This window comes from Sus scrofa, chromosome 3 (genome assembly GCF_054392235.1).
Source record: "Sus scrofa isolate SSC_HxYL_T2T_F1_AM1 chromosome 3, Sscrofa_HxYL_maternal_Yorkshire_Landrace_v2.0, whole genome shotgun sequence".
NCBI classification, from domain to species: domain Eukaryota; kingdom Metazoa; phylum Chordata; class Mammalia; order Artiodactyla; family Suidae; genus Sus; species Sus scrofa.
This window is the reverse complement of record NC_139385.1, coordinates 27,970,590-27,985,332: the sequence shown is the minus strand read 5'-3', so window position 1 is coordinate 27,985,332 and position 14,743 is coordinate 27,970,590. Positions and strand designations below refer to the sequence as shown.

At 46.8% G+C, this 14,743-nt stretch overlaps 1 protein-coding gene across 17 annotated transcripts in view; it reads left to right on the top strand.

Annotated features, from left to right (window-relative positions):
* PRKCB (protein kinase C beta) overlaps nt 1–14,743 on the top strand; it is a 386,628-nt gene that overhangs the window by 151,734 nt on the left and 220,151 nt on the right. For all 17 annotated transcript variants that reach the window (XR_014840537.1, XR_014840535.1, XR_014840536.1 and 14 more), the window contains exon 3: nt 12,439–12,521. Coding sequence is in view for 2 of the 17 variants with exons in the window: in XM_021086460.2 (XP_020942119.1) it covers nt 12,439–12,521 (83 nt within the window). In the remaining 15 variants the exon portion in view is untranslated. The remainder of the gene's footprint in view (nt 1–12,438; nt 12,522–14,743) is intronic.

The following is a 14,743-nucleotide window of genomic DNA, read 5'->3' as shown; positions in this document are numbered from 1 at the left end:
TCAGGCCTGAGAAAGAACCGGGTCCAGAGTGGCTCTTGCATCTGCATGGCGGGAACTAATGGATCGCCTCTGTGTGGCAACACAACTGATGCAAAAATCAGATTCCCAGGAGAGAGAGTGGGATAGGCTGATCTTCAGTTGCATGCCCACCTCTTGGCCAGGGGAGAGCTGAGCGCCTTGATGGACAGCCCTGCCCATCAAGGAGCAAGGCTGGTTTCCCAAAGGAAAGTCAACATGCCGCTTACCAGAATCAGGGATGGTGGATGCTGGGCAGGCACAACCAACAGGTGCCCACTGTAATCTCCATGGCCCTGCCTTTGATGGGGTGGTTTTTGCAATGTTCACATCACAGGCCATCCCTTCTTGCAGAGCTATTGCTCGTGTTTTGCCTGCCGGAGGATTAAGCTTTCTCTGTTTGCTTTTTAGAATAAGTTAGGGCACTTGGATTGACCTGAATTTATCTCTGGGCTTTAAGCCACTAGTTCTGGAGCCACAATTTGGTAGATATGACTCATGCCATTTCTTGACTTGACAGTTGAGAAAACACGTGGCCTTGAGGCTATGTGGCCCTGCCTACTTGAGCATGGATAGGATCTGGTAGTAGACAGATGGTGTCCATCTCTGTTGCATCAGCCAGCTGGATGTGCCCATCCTAACAGGCACTTACTGAAAAGAAGTCCACGTAACAGGTGCCTGTGGATGAAGGCATCCTGTCAAATCTTCTGCCTTCTGCCACTGTCTCTGACCTCTTTTTTTTTTTTTTTTTTTTTTTTTTTTTGGTCTTTTTAGGGCCACACCTGCGGCATAGGGAGGTTCCCAACTAAGGGTCATATCAGAGTTGCTGGCCTATGCCTCAGCCACAGCAACGCCAGATCTGAGCTGCTCTGTGACCTCTACCACAGCTCACGGCAATGCCGGATCTTTAACCCACTGATCGAGACCGGGTATCGAACCTTCGTCCTTATGGGTACTAGTCAGATTTGTTTCCGCTGAGCCACAATGGGAACTCCCCTCTTTTTTTTTTTTTTTTTAAGAAGTAAAAATACTACCGCCTTTATTAAAAGGAAATAAATGTAACATGTCATATATACAGAAGGCACATGGTGCCAATTTTATTTGCAGATATTACAGCCTTCCAGAGTTCACCAGTTACACTTTTGTGACAAACTCCTCGGAAGAGCTGCCTTGCACTGTTTAGAGGAATAAGGGGAGGGTGAAACACTGTGTCCCAGCTTGCTTCAATTCACCAACATTGACTCATCACATTGAATGTTCTTAGTATCATGCCCCGAAATAAAAAAAGAAAAGAGATATATTTATAGGCACACATGAAACACGGGAGAAAAGAGGGGCCTTCACTGCCCATCTTTCAACTTCTCACCTTTGGTTTATTAGTCATAAGTCCTTTGGTTTCAAGAAATAAAAACCCAGTTCATGTTGGTTTAGACCAGGAGGGATTTGTTGACTGATATAGAAAAGTCGAGGGGTTCTCCCTTCAGGCTTGGTTGGATCCAGGTGCTTCTATGTGGTTATCAGCTCTTGGCTCTACCTTTTCTCTTTGATGGCTTCATTCTCAGAAAAGCTTTTCTTTTATGATTATAGGGATGGCAGAGGCAGACCCATTCCCCTCCAGCTTAGCAGGACTGCTGGAAAATAAATCCTCTTTTTTTTTTTTTTTTTGGTGGTCTTTTTGCCATTTCTAGGGCCGCTGCCGTAGCATATGAAAATTCCCAGGCTAGGGGTCAAATCAGAGCTGTAGCCACCGTCCTATGCCAGAGCCACAGCAACACGGGATCTGAGCCACATCTGCAACCTACACAACAGCTCATGGCAACGCCGGATCCTTAACCCACTGAGCAAGGGCAGGGATCGGACCCGCAACCTCATGGTTCCTAGTTGGATTCGTTAACCACTGCGCCACGACGGGAACTCCCCTCTTTCCTTCTAATTCCAGCAAGAGTCCTGAAGCTGATTCTCCCTGGGTGACTTAGTCACATGCCCATCCCTGTGGCCCGTATCCTCTGTCCATCCTGGGAGTCAGGGGGTGAGGGCATCCTTAGCAAGCTCACGGGAACTGGGGGTCGGACGCCCCAAGTAGAAGCAGAGAGGATGGGTGCTGGTTTCAGGACCAGGTCTTTTCCTGGTGCCAGAGCTCTAGGGCGGGATGTGGCTGGTGAATGAAGGGATGTTGATGTTTCCTCTTAGGCCATGGCATTTGGTCCTGCGGCCCCTACTTTCAGAGCCTGATCAAAAGGGGGAGGCCAAAGGGTCAAGAACAGTCTCCATGTGTTATCCAAACAAACAGGATATACCCACCAGCCATCCTGCCCAGGGACCTTCTCACCAGGATTGGCGTCGCAGGAGGTGGTAGCGGGGGGCGCCTTTCTTTTCATGGGTTTGTTTCCTTCTGAGCTGTGTCCTTTACCTCTTGTTGGCTTCAGTGCTTTATCTGGCTTAGTTAAATAAATTTGGTAACGTTATGAACCAAAACATTCCTTTCCGGTAGTGGCTGACTCCTGCAAAACTATTGCTTTTTTTTTTTTTTTTTTTTTTGTCTTTTCTAGGGCTGCACCCATGGCATATGGAGGTTCCCAGGCTAGGGGTCAAATCAGAGCTGTAGCCACCGGCCTATGCCAGAGCCACAGCAACTTGGGATCCGAGCCACATCTGCGACCTACACCACAGCTCTCAGCAACACCGGATCCTTAACCCACTGAGTGAGGCCAGGGATCGAACCTGCAACCTCATTGTTCCTAGATGGATTCGTTAACCCCTGAGCCATGTCGGGAACTCCAAGGCTATTGCTTTCGAGTTCCCTCCTTAGTGCTGGGCTGCTGCTCAGCTGATGCCGTTGGCTCTTGCTTCCTCCTCTCTTACAGGAGGAAGTCATTCTCATCAGAATTTGGTGAATTCCCTTTAAGACAGGGTAGTAAACAGTGGCCCCAGGGGATGGAATATGATGCGGTTTTGGAAGCAGAATGGGGTCATTCTCTAGGCGTTGAGATGAGTGGCCTCCAGCTGTGTGAGTTTGGGAGGAAGCCCGGGTGGCAGGTGCAGATCAGCAACGCCCTTTCACATTTGAGTCCCCTGTTTCCAGTCTCCCTTCTCTCCCCTCCGTTCATCAAAATCTCTGGAGGTGGGACTTGAGCCCTGATTTGTTTTGAAGATTCCAGGTGAGTCATTGTGCAGCCAGGGCTAAGAGCCAGGGGCATGGAATGGTATCATTTGGGTGAAACAAAACGGACAGAGTTAAAAAAAAAAAAGACAGAGATTTATTATTATTTTTGCTGTTTTTGTTTTGTTTTGTTTTTAAAGGGCTGCATCCTTGGCATATGGAGGGTCCCAGACTCAGGGTTGAATGGGAGCTGTACCTGCCAGCCTACACCACAGCCACAACAACACCAGATCTGAGCTGTGTCTAGTGACCTACACCACAGCTCATGACAACGCTGGATCCTTAACCCACCGAGAGAGGCCAGGGATCGAACCCGCATCCTCATGGATACTAGTCGGATTCGTTTCTGCTGTGCCACAATGGGAACTCCATAGATAGAGAATTATATTTCGTATATAGGTAGAGACTCACGTGTGCTCACACACATGCAGAGAGGATCTCTAGAAGGAGAGATAAGAAATTGGTAGAGCAGTGGCCTCTGATAACAGCACAGAGCAGTGATTCTCAACTGCAGGCTTATCTGCAGTGTCCACGCTTTAAGTCATAAGCATGGCATACAGGTTTAAAAAGAACTCCGCACTGCACACCCAAGGCTGTCCAGGCAAGGCTGTGTGTGACTCTCTGAGCCCACGCAGCTTGACTGCCTGGGGCCAGCCGCCCACAGAGGCACCAGTACCGCCCGCTGCCTTGGCCACAGCTGCCTTCCTCCTGACTCAGCCTTGGTGAATGATTTCTGAGTGAGGGGGTGACCCAAGAGCCCAGTCAAGCATTCATTCATTCATTGTTAATACATTCATTCATTGTTTTATGGAGGATTAGATATGGGGCTGGCACACACCAGACGTGAATCTGGCCTCATCCTCATAGCTCATGAAGTAAGTTGTCTCATCCTCACTCTGTGGTTGAGGATATTTTAGCTCAGAGATACCATGTGGTCAAGGTGGAAGTGTTTGAGTCAGGATGACAGGCTAAAACAGCTTGTGAACTCGTGGGACTCAGATGTCTTTGGATGGTTTGCACAGAGCTTTAAAAAAAAAAATCCTGGGAGTTCCCACTGGGGCTCAGAGGCAATGAACCTGACTACTATCCAAGAGGATGTGGGTTCGAACCTTGGTCCTGCTCAGTGGGTTAACTAACGATCAGGTGTTGCCATGAGCTGTGGTGTAGGTCACAGATGCGGCTCGGATCCTGTGTTGCTGTGACTGCGGTGTAGGCTGGCAGCTCTGATGTGACCCCTAGCCTGGGAACTTCTATATGCCTTGGGTGCAGCCCTAAGAAGACAAAAAATAAAAATTAAAAAAAATTAAAATTAAAATAAAAAAAAAATCCTATCTGACAACGCTGGACTTGTGATCCCAGGGCCACTGTTGGATGGAGCTGAGTGTCCTGGGATGGGCATGTGCTCTCAGGTTCAGCCCAGCAACCTTCCCTGCTGTATGACACCGGGCTGGCTTCACTCAGTCCGCAGGCCTGGCTGTTGTAGGCATCTGAGTTTATAACCTGCAATAAAGTAGGTGGAATGAGTCAACCATGGTCTGTCCCATGGGGCGTCTGAGCTGAATGATCATTTCTGACTCCAATCTGACCTTCAGGCTGCTGGTTGGAGAACTAAGCTCTCTGCCTCCAATTTCCTTGTGCACATCCTGTGATGGGCTCTTGGCAGTGATACGTTCGTGGAACAAATTTGCACAGTGGAGAATTAGTAAAATACAGTATGGAGGGGGCCAGTCATCCAGCCTGGCAGGAGTGTGGGGCAGTGGAAGGGGAGGAGATAAGAGGAAAATGAGGTGATGGTTATATGGTGGGTAGACGCCGGGCTACCTATGGTATTTGAACTTTATTCTTTAGGCCAGAGCTGTTCAATAATATTTTCGAAGATGAGTGTCCAATATGGGAGCTTCTAGCCGCATGTGACTATTAAGCACTCGAAATGTGATGAGTGTGAATGAGGAACTGAATTTTCCATCTTATTTAATGAATTTAAATTGGCATAGTGCCATGTCACCAGTGGCTACCATATTGGACAGTGCCACGTTAAACAGAGTCAGCCAGAGAATGTGTTGGAGCAGGGAAATAATACCAAGCTGAATTTTCAGAGCATGCATTTTCCAAGGGTGTGTAGGCTGCATGGGGTAGAGGGAAGTAGGTAGGAATAATATTGACAGTATTTAGTATATGTTAGGCTCTTCCTATATCCACACACTGTGCGAACTCATTTAATCCTCGTAACAACTCAGTGAAAATAGCACTGTTATTATTTCTGTTTTATAAACTAGGAAACCAAGACACAGCAAGGTCAATGGGCTTATTCAAGGTTACGAAGCTATTCAGTAGTGGTGTCTGGTGCAGCTTGGCTGCAGAGCTTGGACCGTAAACCTCTCCCACCTGGAAAGAAAGAAATAAACCTTTATCGAGAGTTTACTTTGTGCCCTGATGCTGTGTGTCTGAACATGACGTCTTGTTTAGACCTGATAGCAATCATGAAACATTGGTGGTCTTATCTCCTCTGTGGTTGTGGAAACTTTGACTCATAAAGATATCAAGGCGGGCTCATCAGCAGAGCCCCATGAAGGCTTCATTGCAAAAGTCCACCTCTGAGTTACTGAGGGCAGTTAGGGTAGAGCCGGTGGGGAGAATGCAGGAGGATATAATGGAAGAGAGGCTGCAAAAAAAGAGTCAGTAGGATTTAGCAACTGACTGGATGGTTGGGGTAAGGGAAGGGGGGAGGATTTCCTCCAGAACAGTGAGACAAATGACAAACACAAATGATAGCCACACCAGTGGGCTCTAGGGAAAGTCAGACCTGGGTTCAAACACTGCCACTGACCAGCTGGATGCCCTTGGGCAAGTTATTTCTCTCTGAGGGTCAGCATCCCTGCCCTGGTTTTTTTGTTTTGTTTTTTGTTTTTTTTTTGGTATAGTTGATTTACAGTGTTGTATCAATTTCTGCTTTCTGCGACCCAGTCGTACATATGTAAACTTTCTTTTTCTCGTACCATTTCCCATCATGTTCTACCCCAAGAGACTGGACATAGTTTCCTGTGCTGTCCAGGAGGACCCCATAGTTTTATCCACCCCAAATGTAATATTTTGCATCTACCAACCCCCAACTCCCCATCCATCCCACTTCCTCTCCCCCTCCCCTCTGGCAACCACGAGCCTGCTCTTCATGTCTCTGATCTATTTCTCTTTTGTAGATAGGATCATTTGTGCCATATTCTAGATTCTACATATAAATAATATCCTATGGTATTTGTCTTTCTCATTCTGACGTCATTGAGTATGAGAATCTCTAGTTGTATCCGTGTTGCTGCAAATGGCATGATTTTGTCCTTTTTTAGGGCTTAGTAGTATTCCATTGTATATATGTACATCTTAGCATCCCTGTCATCACTGGGATCAAAACACCTTCCTCACAGAGCTGTGATGCAGCTCAGGTGAAACCATGGCAGTGAGAGCCCTTTGCAAACTCATGTCCATGGCCATGTGAGTCCAACTTCCAAAGGCCACGGGGGCCAGGTGTTGGGCAGAAATGGTAACCCAGCCTTTCTACCCTTGATCATCAAGATGGTTCTGGAAGGCATGTGTGGGAGGCCCACCTTGTCTTGGACACCAGGCAGAATTTCATGCCTGTGAGTCATCTTTGACCTGGGAGGGAAGAGGGACCCTCCCCAGCTATTGCAGAGCAAAATTTGCATGCTGGTGGCTCCCACTCGATGCCTGTTTCTACTAAGCACTTTGCATGCGTTGTCTCAGTTGAGCTTCACCACAGCCTAAGAGCAGGTCCTACTATCATTCCCATTTTGAAGGAGACAGAGGCTCAGAGAGGTATAGTGATTGGGCTCATGTCCCTTGGTTTATAGGTCCTAACATGAGGGTTCAGATGGAGGTCCACCTGATCCAGAGGACTGGCAGATGATGGAAATCTCTCTTGAGAAATGGCTGTTGGGGGGCCTCCTGAGAGAAATAAGAGCTGAGGAAAGTGCTGAGGCCTCTTCTTTTTTTTCCCCCATCACAGGCATCTGCCACTAGTGCTGCAATGTCTCTCTTTGGTTGTAATGGATTCGGGGACAAAGATTACTTCCCAAAGATGTCAGTTTTCCATGTGACACTCTAGGGAGGATAGAATACAAGAGGTGGATCAACTCCAGAGAGAGAAAATAAAAATTGAATGACGTGGAGTTCCCGTCGTGGCGCAGTGGTTAATGAATCCAACTAGGAACCATGGGGTTGCGGGTTCGGTCCCTGCCCTTGCTCAGTGGGTTGACGATCCGGCGTTGCCGCGAGCTGTGGTGTAGGTTGCAGACACAGCTCGGATCCCGTGTGGCTGTGGCTCTGGTATAGGCTGGTGGCTACAGCTCCGATTCGACCTGGAACCTCCATATGCCGCGGGAGTGGCCCAAAGAAATAGCAAAAAGACAAAAAAAAAAAAAAAAAAAAATTGAATGACGTGATCTAGTCCCCTTTGGATGCAACAAATAACTTACAGTGGTTAGTTAGAGTTGGGCATTTGGGGGTGGGTGCCAGGTGAGGCAGAGTTGAGGTCCCATTGCTTTCTGGCGGCAGGTATTCTAGGAGAGGGGTCTCCTGGGCTTTTGGGTATACTCTCCTGCTTCTGGGACCAGCCAGGCCTTTTGATCCTTGGCTGGTATATCTGTTTCCTCTCGCTGGTGTAATCAAACTTAATGGCTCAAAGTGACATAGATTTATCACCTGGTAGTACTGGAGGTCAGAAGCCTGAAAATGTGTGTTATGAGGCTAAAATCAAGATGGCAGCAGGGCTTCATTCCTTCTGCAGGCTCCAGGGGACAATTCGTTTCTTGCCTTTTCCATCTTCTAGAGGCCATCCATACTCTCTGGCTTCTGTTCTTTTTCTGCAGTGGCATCCCTCCCGCCTCTGCTTTGATTGATTGATTGATTGATTTCAATGATTTTTATTTATTTTTTCATTACAGTTGGTTTACAGTGTTCTGTCATTTTTGACTGTACAGCAAAGGCCCCAGTCAAACACATACATGCATTCTTTTTCTCCCCCCATCTATCCTCTGTCGTGTTCCATCACGAGTGACTTGATATAGTTCCCCGTGCTGCACAGCAGGACTTCATTGCTTTTCCACTGCAAATGCAATAGTTTGCATCTATTAACCCCAGACTCCCCGTCCATCACACTCCCTCTCCCTCTCCCCTTGGCAACCCCAAGTCTGTTCTCCAAGTCCATGAGTTGCCTGTCTGTGTGGCTCACAACATAACTACTCAGCCTCTGCTTTTGTAGTCACACCTGCCCCTCTGACTCTTCTGCCTCCCTCTAATAAGGACCCTTGTAATTACATTGGGCCCACCAGGAAAATCTGGTATAATCCCCACTCTCAAGATCCTTCATTTAATAATATCTGCAGGGTCCATTTTGCCCTGTGAAGTAACATATGCACAAGTTCCAGGAATGAGGACCTGAACACCTTTGGTGAGGTTGGGGGAAGACATTATTCTACCTACAAAGCTGGCCTGAGACCTTCATGATTTTACATGTAACAAGGGCGGGGTTGGAGGCGGGTGGAGCTTGACACCTTAAACTCATTCCTTGCTGGAGTCAAGTAGCAGTTTCCTTTCCTTTTAAAACCTTTATTTATTTATTTGTTTGTTTATTTATTTATATCTTTGCTTTTTAGGGCTGCACCCAAGGCATATGGAGGTTCCCAGGCTAGGCGTCCAATTGGAGCTGCAGCTGCCGGCCAACACCACAGCCACAGCAGTGCAGGATCCGAGCTTCATCTTCGACCTACACCACAGCTCAGGGCAGTGCTGGATCCTTAACCCACTGAGCGAGGCCAAGGATCGAACCTGCATCCTCATGGATACTAGTCGGATTGTTTCTGCTGTGCCACAGTGGGAACTCCTTTTCAGTTTATTTCTTAGTTAAAGTATAGTTGATTTACAGTGTTGTGCCAGTTCCTGCTGTAGCAAAGTGACCCAAGCATACATATATAGACGTTCTCTTTCTCATTATCTTCCATCTTGTTCTTTCCCAAGAGATTGGTTATAGTTGCTTGTGCTGTACAGTAGGGTCTCACTGCTTATCCATTCTAAAGGTAATAGTTTGCTCACTACCGTATGATCCAGCAATCCCACTCCTGGGTATACATCCAGGCAAAACTTTCGTTCAAGACGATACAGGCACCCCTGTGTTCACTGCAGCACTATTCACAACAGCTGAGGCATTGAAACAACCTACATGCCCCTCGACAGAGGAATGGATTAAGAAGATGTGGTATCTTGGAGTTCCTGTCATGGTGCAGCGGAAACAAATCCAACTAGGAACCATGAGGTTGCAGGTTCGATCCCGGGCTTCGCTCAGTGGGTTAAGGATCCGGCGTTGCCGTGAGCTGTGGTGTAGGTCGCAGATGCCACTCGGATCTGGCGTTTCTGTGGCTGTGCCGTAGGCTGGCAGCTGGAGCTCCGATTCGACCCCTACCCTGGGAAGCTCCACATGCTGTACCCAGCTGACCCTCAGACATTTTCATTGCTTACCTGGCCCTTAGGCATTTGCATTTGAGACCCCATTACGTAGTCCTAATACAGCAAGGCTACAGGTTGGGTTCAGAGGGCTGTAGGCGGCAGGCTTTTAACCTCTGCAGAGCAACGAATTATTGACTAAACCATGAAGCATCTAGGAATTCTTGGCTCTTACCAGGTACCTGTTTGAAAGTAGGATCTGGTGTGTGTTTCCGCAGCTCAGTCAATGTTGGTTCTTATTTCAGAAAAGCTGGTTTTACCCTGAATTTGCCAAACAGAAACGAGGGGGTGTTTATTTTGTATCACAAAAGCATTTCATTTGTTTCTTTAAATAGCCGGCCCTACTACTTTTCTTTGAAGTGTTTTTCGTTAATGAGAACTTTGATTGGAAGAACTTTTCAGAAACACATTGTGTAAAGGAATTACCTGCACCAGAAACTCCTGAGCTTTCTGGTCGGTTTCGAGCTTCTCTGTAGGGTATGCTGGAATAGCACCAAATCCCTTGTTGCGAGGGATGGGTTGTTTATTTTTGTGGCTAATTGGAAGCCGGCTGAAAGAGACCTTGGCCTTGGCCGATGTATACTGCCCTTGTCCATGGTGGGAGAATGTGGGAAGGAAAAGATGAATAACAAAGTCAAGGAAGAGAGTGTGAGGGAGATGTGAAGCCAGTGAAAGCTCCAAACAGGACAAGGACCTTCCCATGGTTCTGGAAATTCTAGACGTGGACGCATAAGGGGGACAAAGAGGCATATTTATCAGGCAGGAGAAAGGAAAGTTGCTCTTATTGGGGAGAATATGATTCTCTCCCTGGAAAACTCAAAAGGAAGCAACGGAAAACCCACCCAAACTAGTCCCAAGTTTTACAAATGCTTACAAAATATGCCAATGATTGCCTTAGGAGTGGATAAGCCATGAGATCCTGCTGTATAGCATGGGGAACTATATCCAGTCATTTGTGATGGAACATGATGGAGGAGAAGGTGAGAAAAAGAATATATATATATGGGTGTGTAGCTGGGTCCCTTTGCTGTACAGCAGAAATTGACAGAACAGTGTAAATCAGTTATAATGGAAAAATTAAAGTGCTTACAAAATAAACACATTGAACGCTTAGTGCTTTCCTCTCTGTAAATGATGACTGCTTGGAACAGGAAGTGGAAACGATGTCAGCAATCACAGGAGCCTAGAAAAAAGATCTCTCAGATAATAAATACTAAATGAGAAATATGTAGAACTCAGGCGAAAATTAAAGGCTTTATGGGGAGATGTAAACTACGATTGGAACAGGTGGACACCCTATTCCTGAGAGAGAGATTTTTGTTATAAAAATGTCCATTATCGTGAACTTAATTTCTATCTTTAAGACAATTTTGGTTGCAGTCCCGATACATCCCCCACCACCACCCCCGCCGCCACACCCCAGAGCTGGAATTGACGAAATACAATTCCAATAAAAATTGCCCTTGGTATTTTTAAAAGCCCCATAAACTGACTCTATAAAGTTCAGCTGGAATGTGTGCTGATTGCCAAGAAAATGTTGAAACGAAGGATGAAGAGGGAGGGCTTGCCCTGCCAAGATATAACGTATTCTAAAGCTACTATAATTAAATCCCATATTGCTTTATTATAAGACGGAGCAGTGGAACAGAACAGAAGGCTCAAAGACAGACCCCAGTGTATATAATTATTTAGCCTATAATAAAGTTGGCATTCAAAATCAATGGAGAGAGGATGAATTATTCAATAAAAGATGCTGGCACAATTGATTTGGAAAAAAATGGCAAATTAGGGTTCCCGGTCATTTCGGATATCAAGAAATTATAGATGGATCAATGCATTTAAAGTGCAGATGATGCCATATAAAGGTTTAAAGAAATCTAATATTTATTGGAAATTGGGGTATATGGGAGGCGCTTAAAAAAATACTGTTTTAGTAGAATAGAAACAGTGTAGGCTTTATTTTAAATTTATTTTTATTTTATTTTTTTAATTTTTAGGGCTATACCTATGGCATATGGACGTTCCCAGGCTAGGGGTCCACTTGGAGCTACAGCTGCTGACCGACACCACAGCCACAGCAACACGAGATCCGAGCCACATCTGAGACCTACACAGAAGTTTGTGGCAACGCCGTATCATTAACCCACTGAACGAGGCCAGGGATTGAACCTGCATCCTCATGGATACTAGTTGGTTTATTTCTCCCAAGCCACATCAGGAACACCAAGCCTTATGGACCTAAATACAAGCCAACTCCTTCCTATGGTCCCCGATCGGAGAAGCAACATTCTGGGATTTCCCTTCGTTAACAAACCCGACTAGGGTCCATGAAGATGTGGGTTCAATTCCTGGCCTCGCTCAGGGAGTTAAGGATCCAGCACTGCCGTGGCTGTGGTGTCGGCTGGCAGCTGCAGCTCCGATTCAACACCTAAAAGAAACAGCATTCTATTCCCAAACCAGTGGAAGATCACACAACTTAAGCAATCTTTGGGGGGCTGTAAGTTTGAGCAGACCCGATCTTGTGAACTCTGTAACCTTAGAAGCTTAGTAATTTGCAGGGTGCACCATTGTTGTGCCCAAGAGTCTGACCCAATAAAGGACAAAGTGTAAAAGCTGAAGGCATTGCTTATTTTGGTATAAAGCCTTCACTTGTCATGAAGTCCAGGTTTAATGATTTCTTCCTCTCTTCCCCTCCCTTCCTTCTCTCCATCTGCCTTCTCCCTTCTCTCCTACCCCGCTTTTCTCTTTTGCAGTCTGCTGTTTTGTTGTGCACAAGCGGTGCCATGAATTTGTCACCTTCTCCTGCCCAGGCGCTGACAAGGGCCCAGCCTCTGATGTAAGTAATGGGCACTGGTCACCTCGGGTCGTGGGCACCGGTCCATGGTCAAGGCATCCTTTGGTTTGGGGAACTATGTGTATGCTGAGACAGAAAAGTCAGGATGTCGTGGTCCCTACGGCCTCTGCGATGATTTCATTTTAATGGAAAAAGACAAAATAAAACATTTGCGAGGGGTGTGTTATTTTAAAATACCAACCGTAGTTCCCCTGCTATGATTTTGCAAAATGTCTCCATCTTTATAATTGAGGCATGATCGAGTGGGAGGATGCTAAATGCTTAGGGCTCCTGTAAAGAGGTAGTTAGGACAGTACCTTTCAAGGTCTTGTATAGCTCTTTGGTGGGGGAATTCTTGCTACTAGGGTGCAAGAATTAGGAGGAAGGGCGCTTATGCTGCTATGGTGCTTCCCAGCATGTGATTATGGCTGGTGGGACAAGGGGTGCTTCTGGGTAAAACGGGCGAATGATTTTTTTTGTTTCCATCATTACAAATTTATTTTAAGATGGATTAGAAACATGTAGCTGGTTGTGGTTTTGCATTTAGGGTGGGGATGTGAAATTTCCTACCTAAGGGAAGGGGTTTAGGGGAAACAAAGAAGAAACGGACTCCAGGAAAATATGGAGGGAATGACACGGTGAGTGCGAGAAAATTATGGTGAAAGTCCTGGTACAAGTTTACCTGAAGCTTGGGGTACCATGTTGATTGCTTACCCAATAGCCATTCCTAGATCTCAGCCTCTTCTTTTTGGCAGAGGCGAGCTGTCATGCTAAAAGCTGAAATGTCTGATGCTTGCTTTTCTGGCCCCTGCCCCCTTGTAGCTAGTGAGCCAGCTTATGATCCAGCTCTGCTCATTGGGCTCTGTGGGGATGTCAGGGCAGGGCTTCTAGAAAAGACTTTCCCTTCTGATAAGAGAAGACATTCCTTTCTTTGTTCTTTGGACATTTTTGCGGTAGGATGTAATGCACGGAGGTGTGGCAGCCCTTTTGGGTCAATGAGAGAGACAGCAGTGACATCCTGAGCATGGCAGAGAAGCATGAAAGGGATCTGGGTCATGGGTGACATGGGTGAGCTGGTGAGCCATTTCCGAGTTCTCTTATGCTGAGACTGCACGTGTGAGATAAGACTTTTTTGCTCTTCTTACTGGTAAAGTCTCATGCTATGGGGTATTCTTTTCCATGTGGCTGAAACTGTCCTGGATGGACCTTCCCACCAGGCACACTCTTCCACTGCCCAGTTAAGAACAGCGTTCAGCGTACCTTCTGTGCAGCTATCACCCCTAGTGCTCTTTTTTGGGGTCTTTTTAGGGCCTCACCTGCAATATATGGAATTTCCCAGGCTAGGGTTGGTATCAGAGCTGCAGCTGCTGGCCTACACCACAGCCACAGCAATGTGAGATCCGAGCCTCGTCTGCGATCTACACCACAGCTCACGGCAACACTGGATCCTTAACAAGATGGGATCATTCTTCATGTTCTCTCAGATCCCACTTCCTGGCCCTGTTAGTGCCATTCCATCTCTCATACCTAGGAACGCAGGCAGGGAGGCTTAGGGGGACAGCCTGCCTCCATTGTGCAGCTCTGAATGTTCACGTGGCCTGAGGCCTGGTACTCAGAGACCAGCCCAGAGAATGGGGTTGCCCATCTCTCTTTATATTCGCTGCCTTTTAAGGTTGCTTAAGATAGAAACTCAGCTCAAATGGTTTTATGTGACAAGGGGAATATGGTCCCCGAAACTGAAAAACCTAAGGGTAAGGCTGGCTTCAGATACAGTGAATCAAGGTGTTAAAACCAAGTCCTTGGGACTCTTTCTCCAGTTCTGGGCTCACCCTTCCGTCTGTCGTAGTTTCTGCTTCAAGAAGGTTTTTCTCCCAGGGGAGCACAATGGCTGGCGGGACCTTTTGTCATATGTCGTATCAGTGCTACCATTCCAGGAACAAGTGCTACCCTGGTCACATATAACCAGGAGGGTGCTGATGCGGATTGGCAGGCCTGGCCATGGTGCTTTCTGCTAGTGAGAAGGGCCCGTGTGCCCACCCCATGACTTGAGAGCTGGGGGGAGAGGGGATCCCTCAGAGGAAAACTAGAGAAGCAGTAATGTGTGCTGGTTCGAATCTTAGGCTGTGGATGGAGCCAGCCCTCCTAGGCTCACCTATGTGTGACCTTGGGCAAAGTACTGAAATCCCTCCATGCTTTAGATTCCTTAGTTGGAAATGAAGAAAATA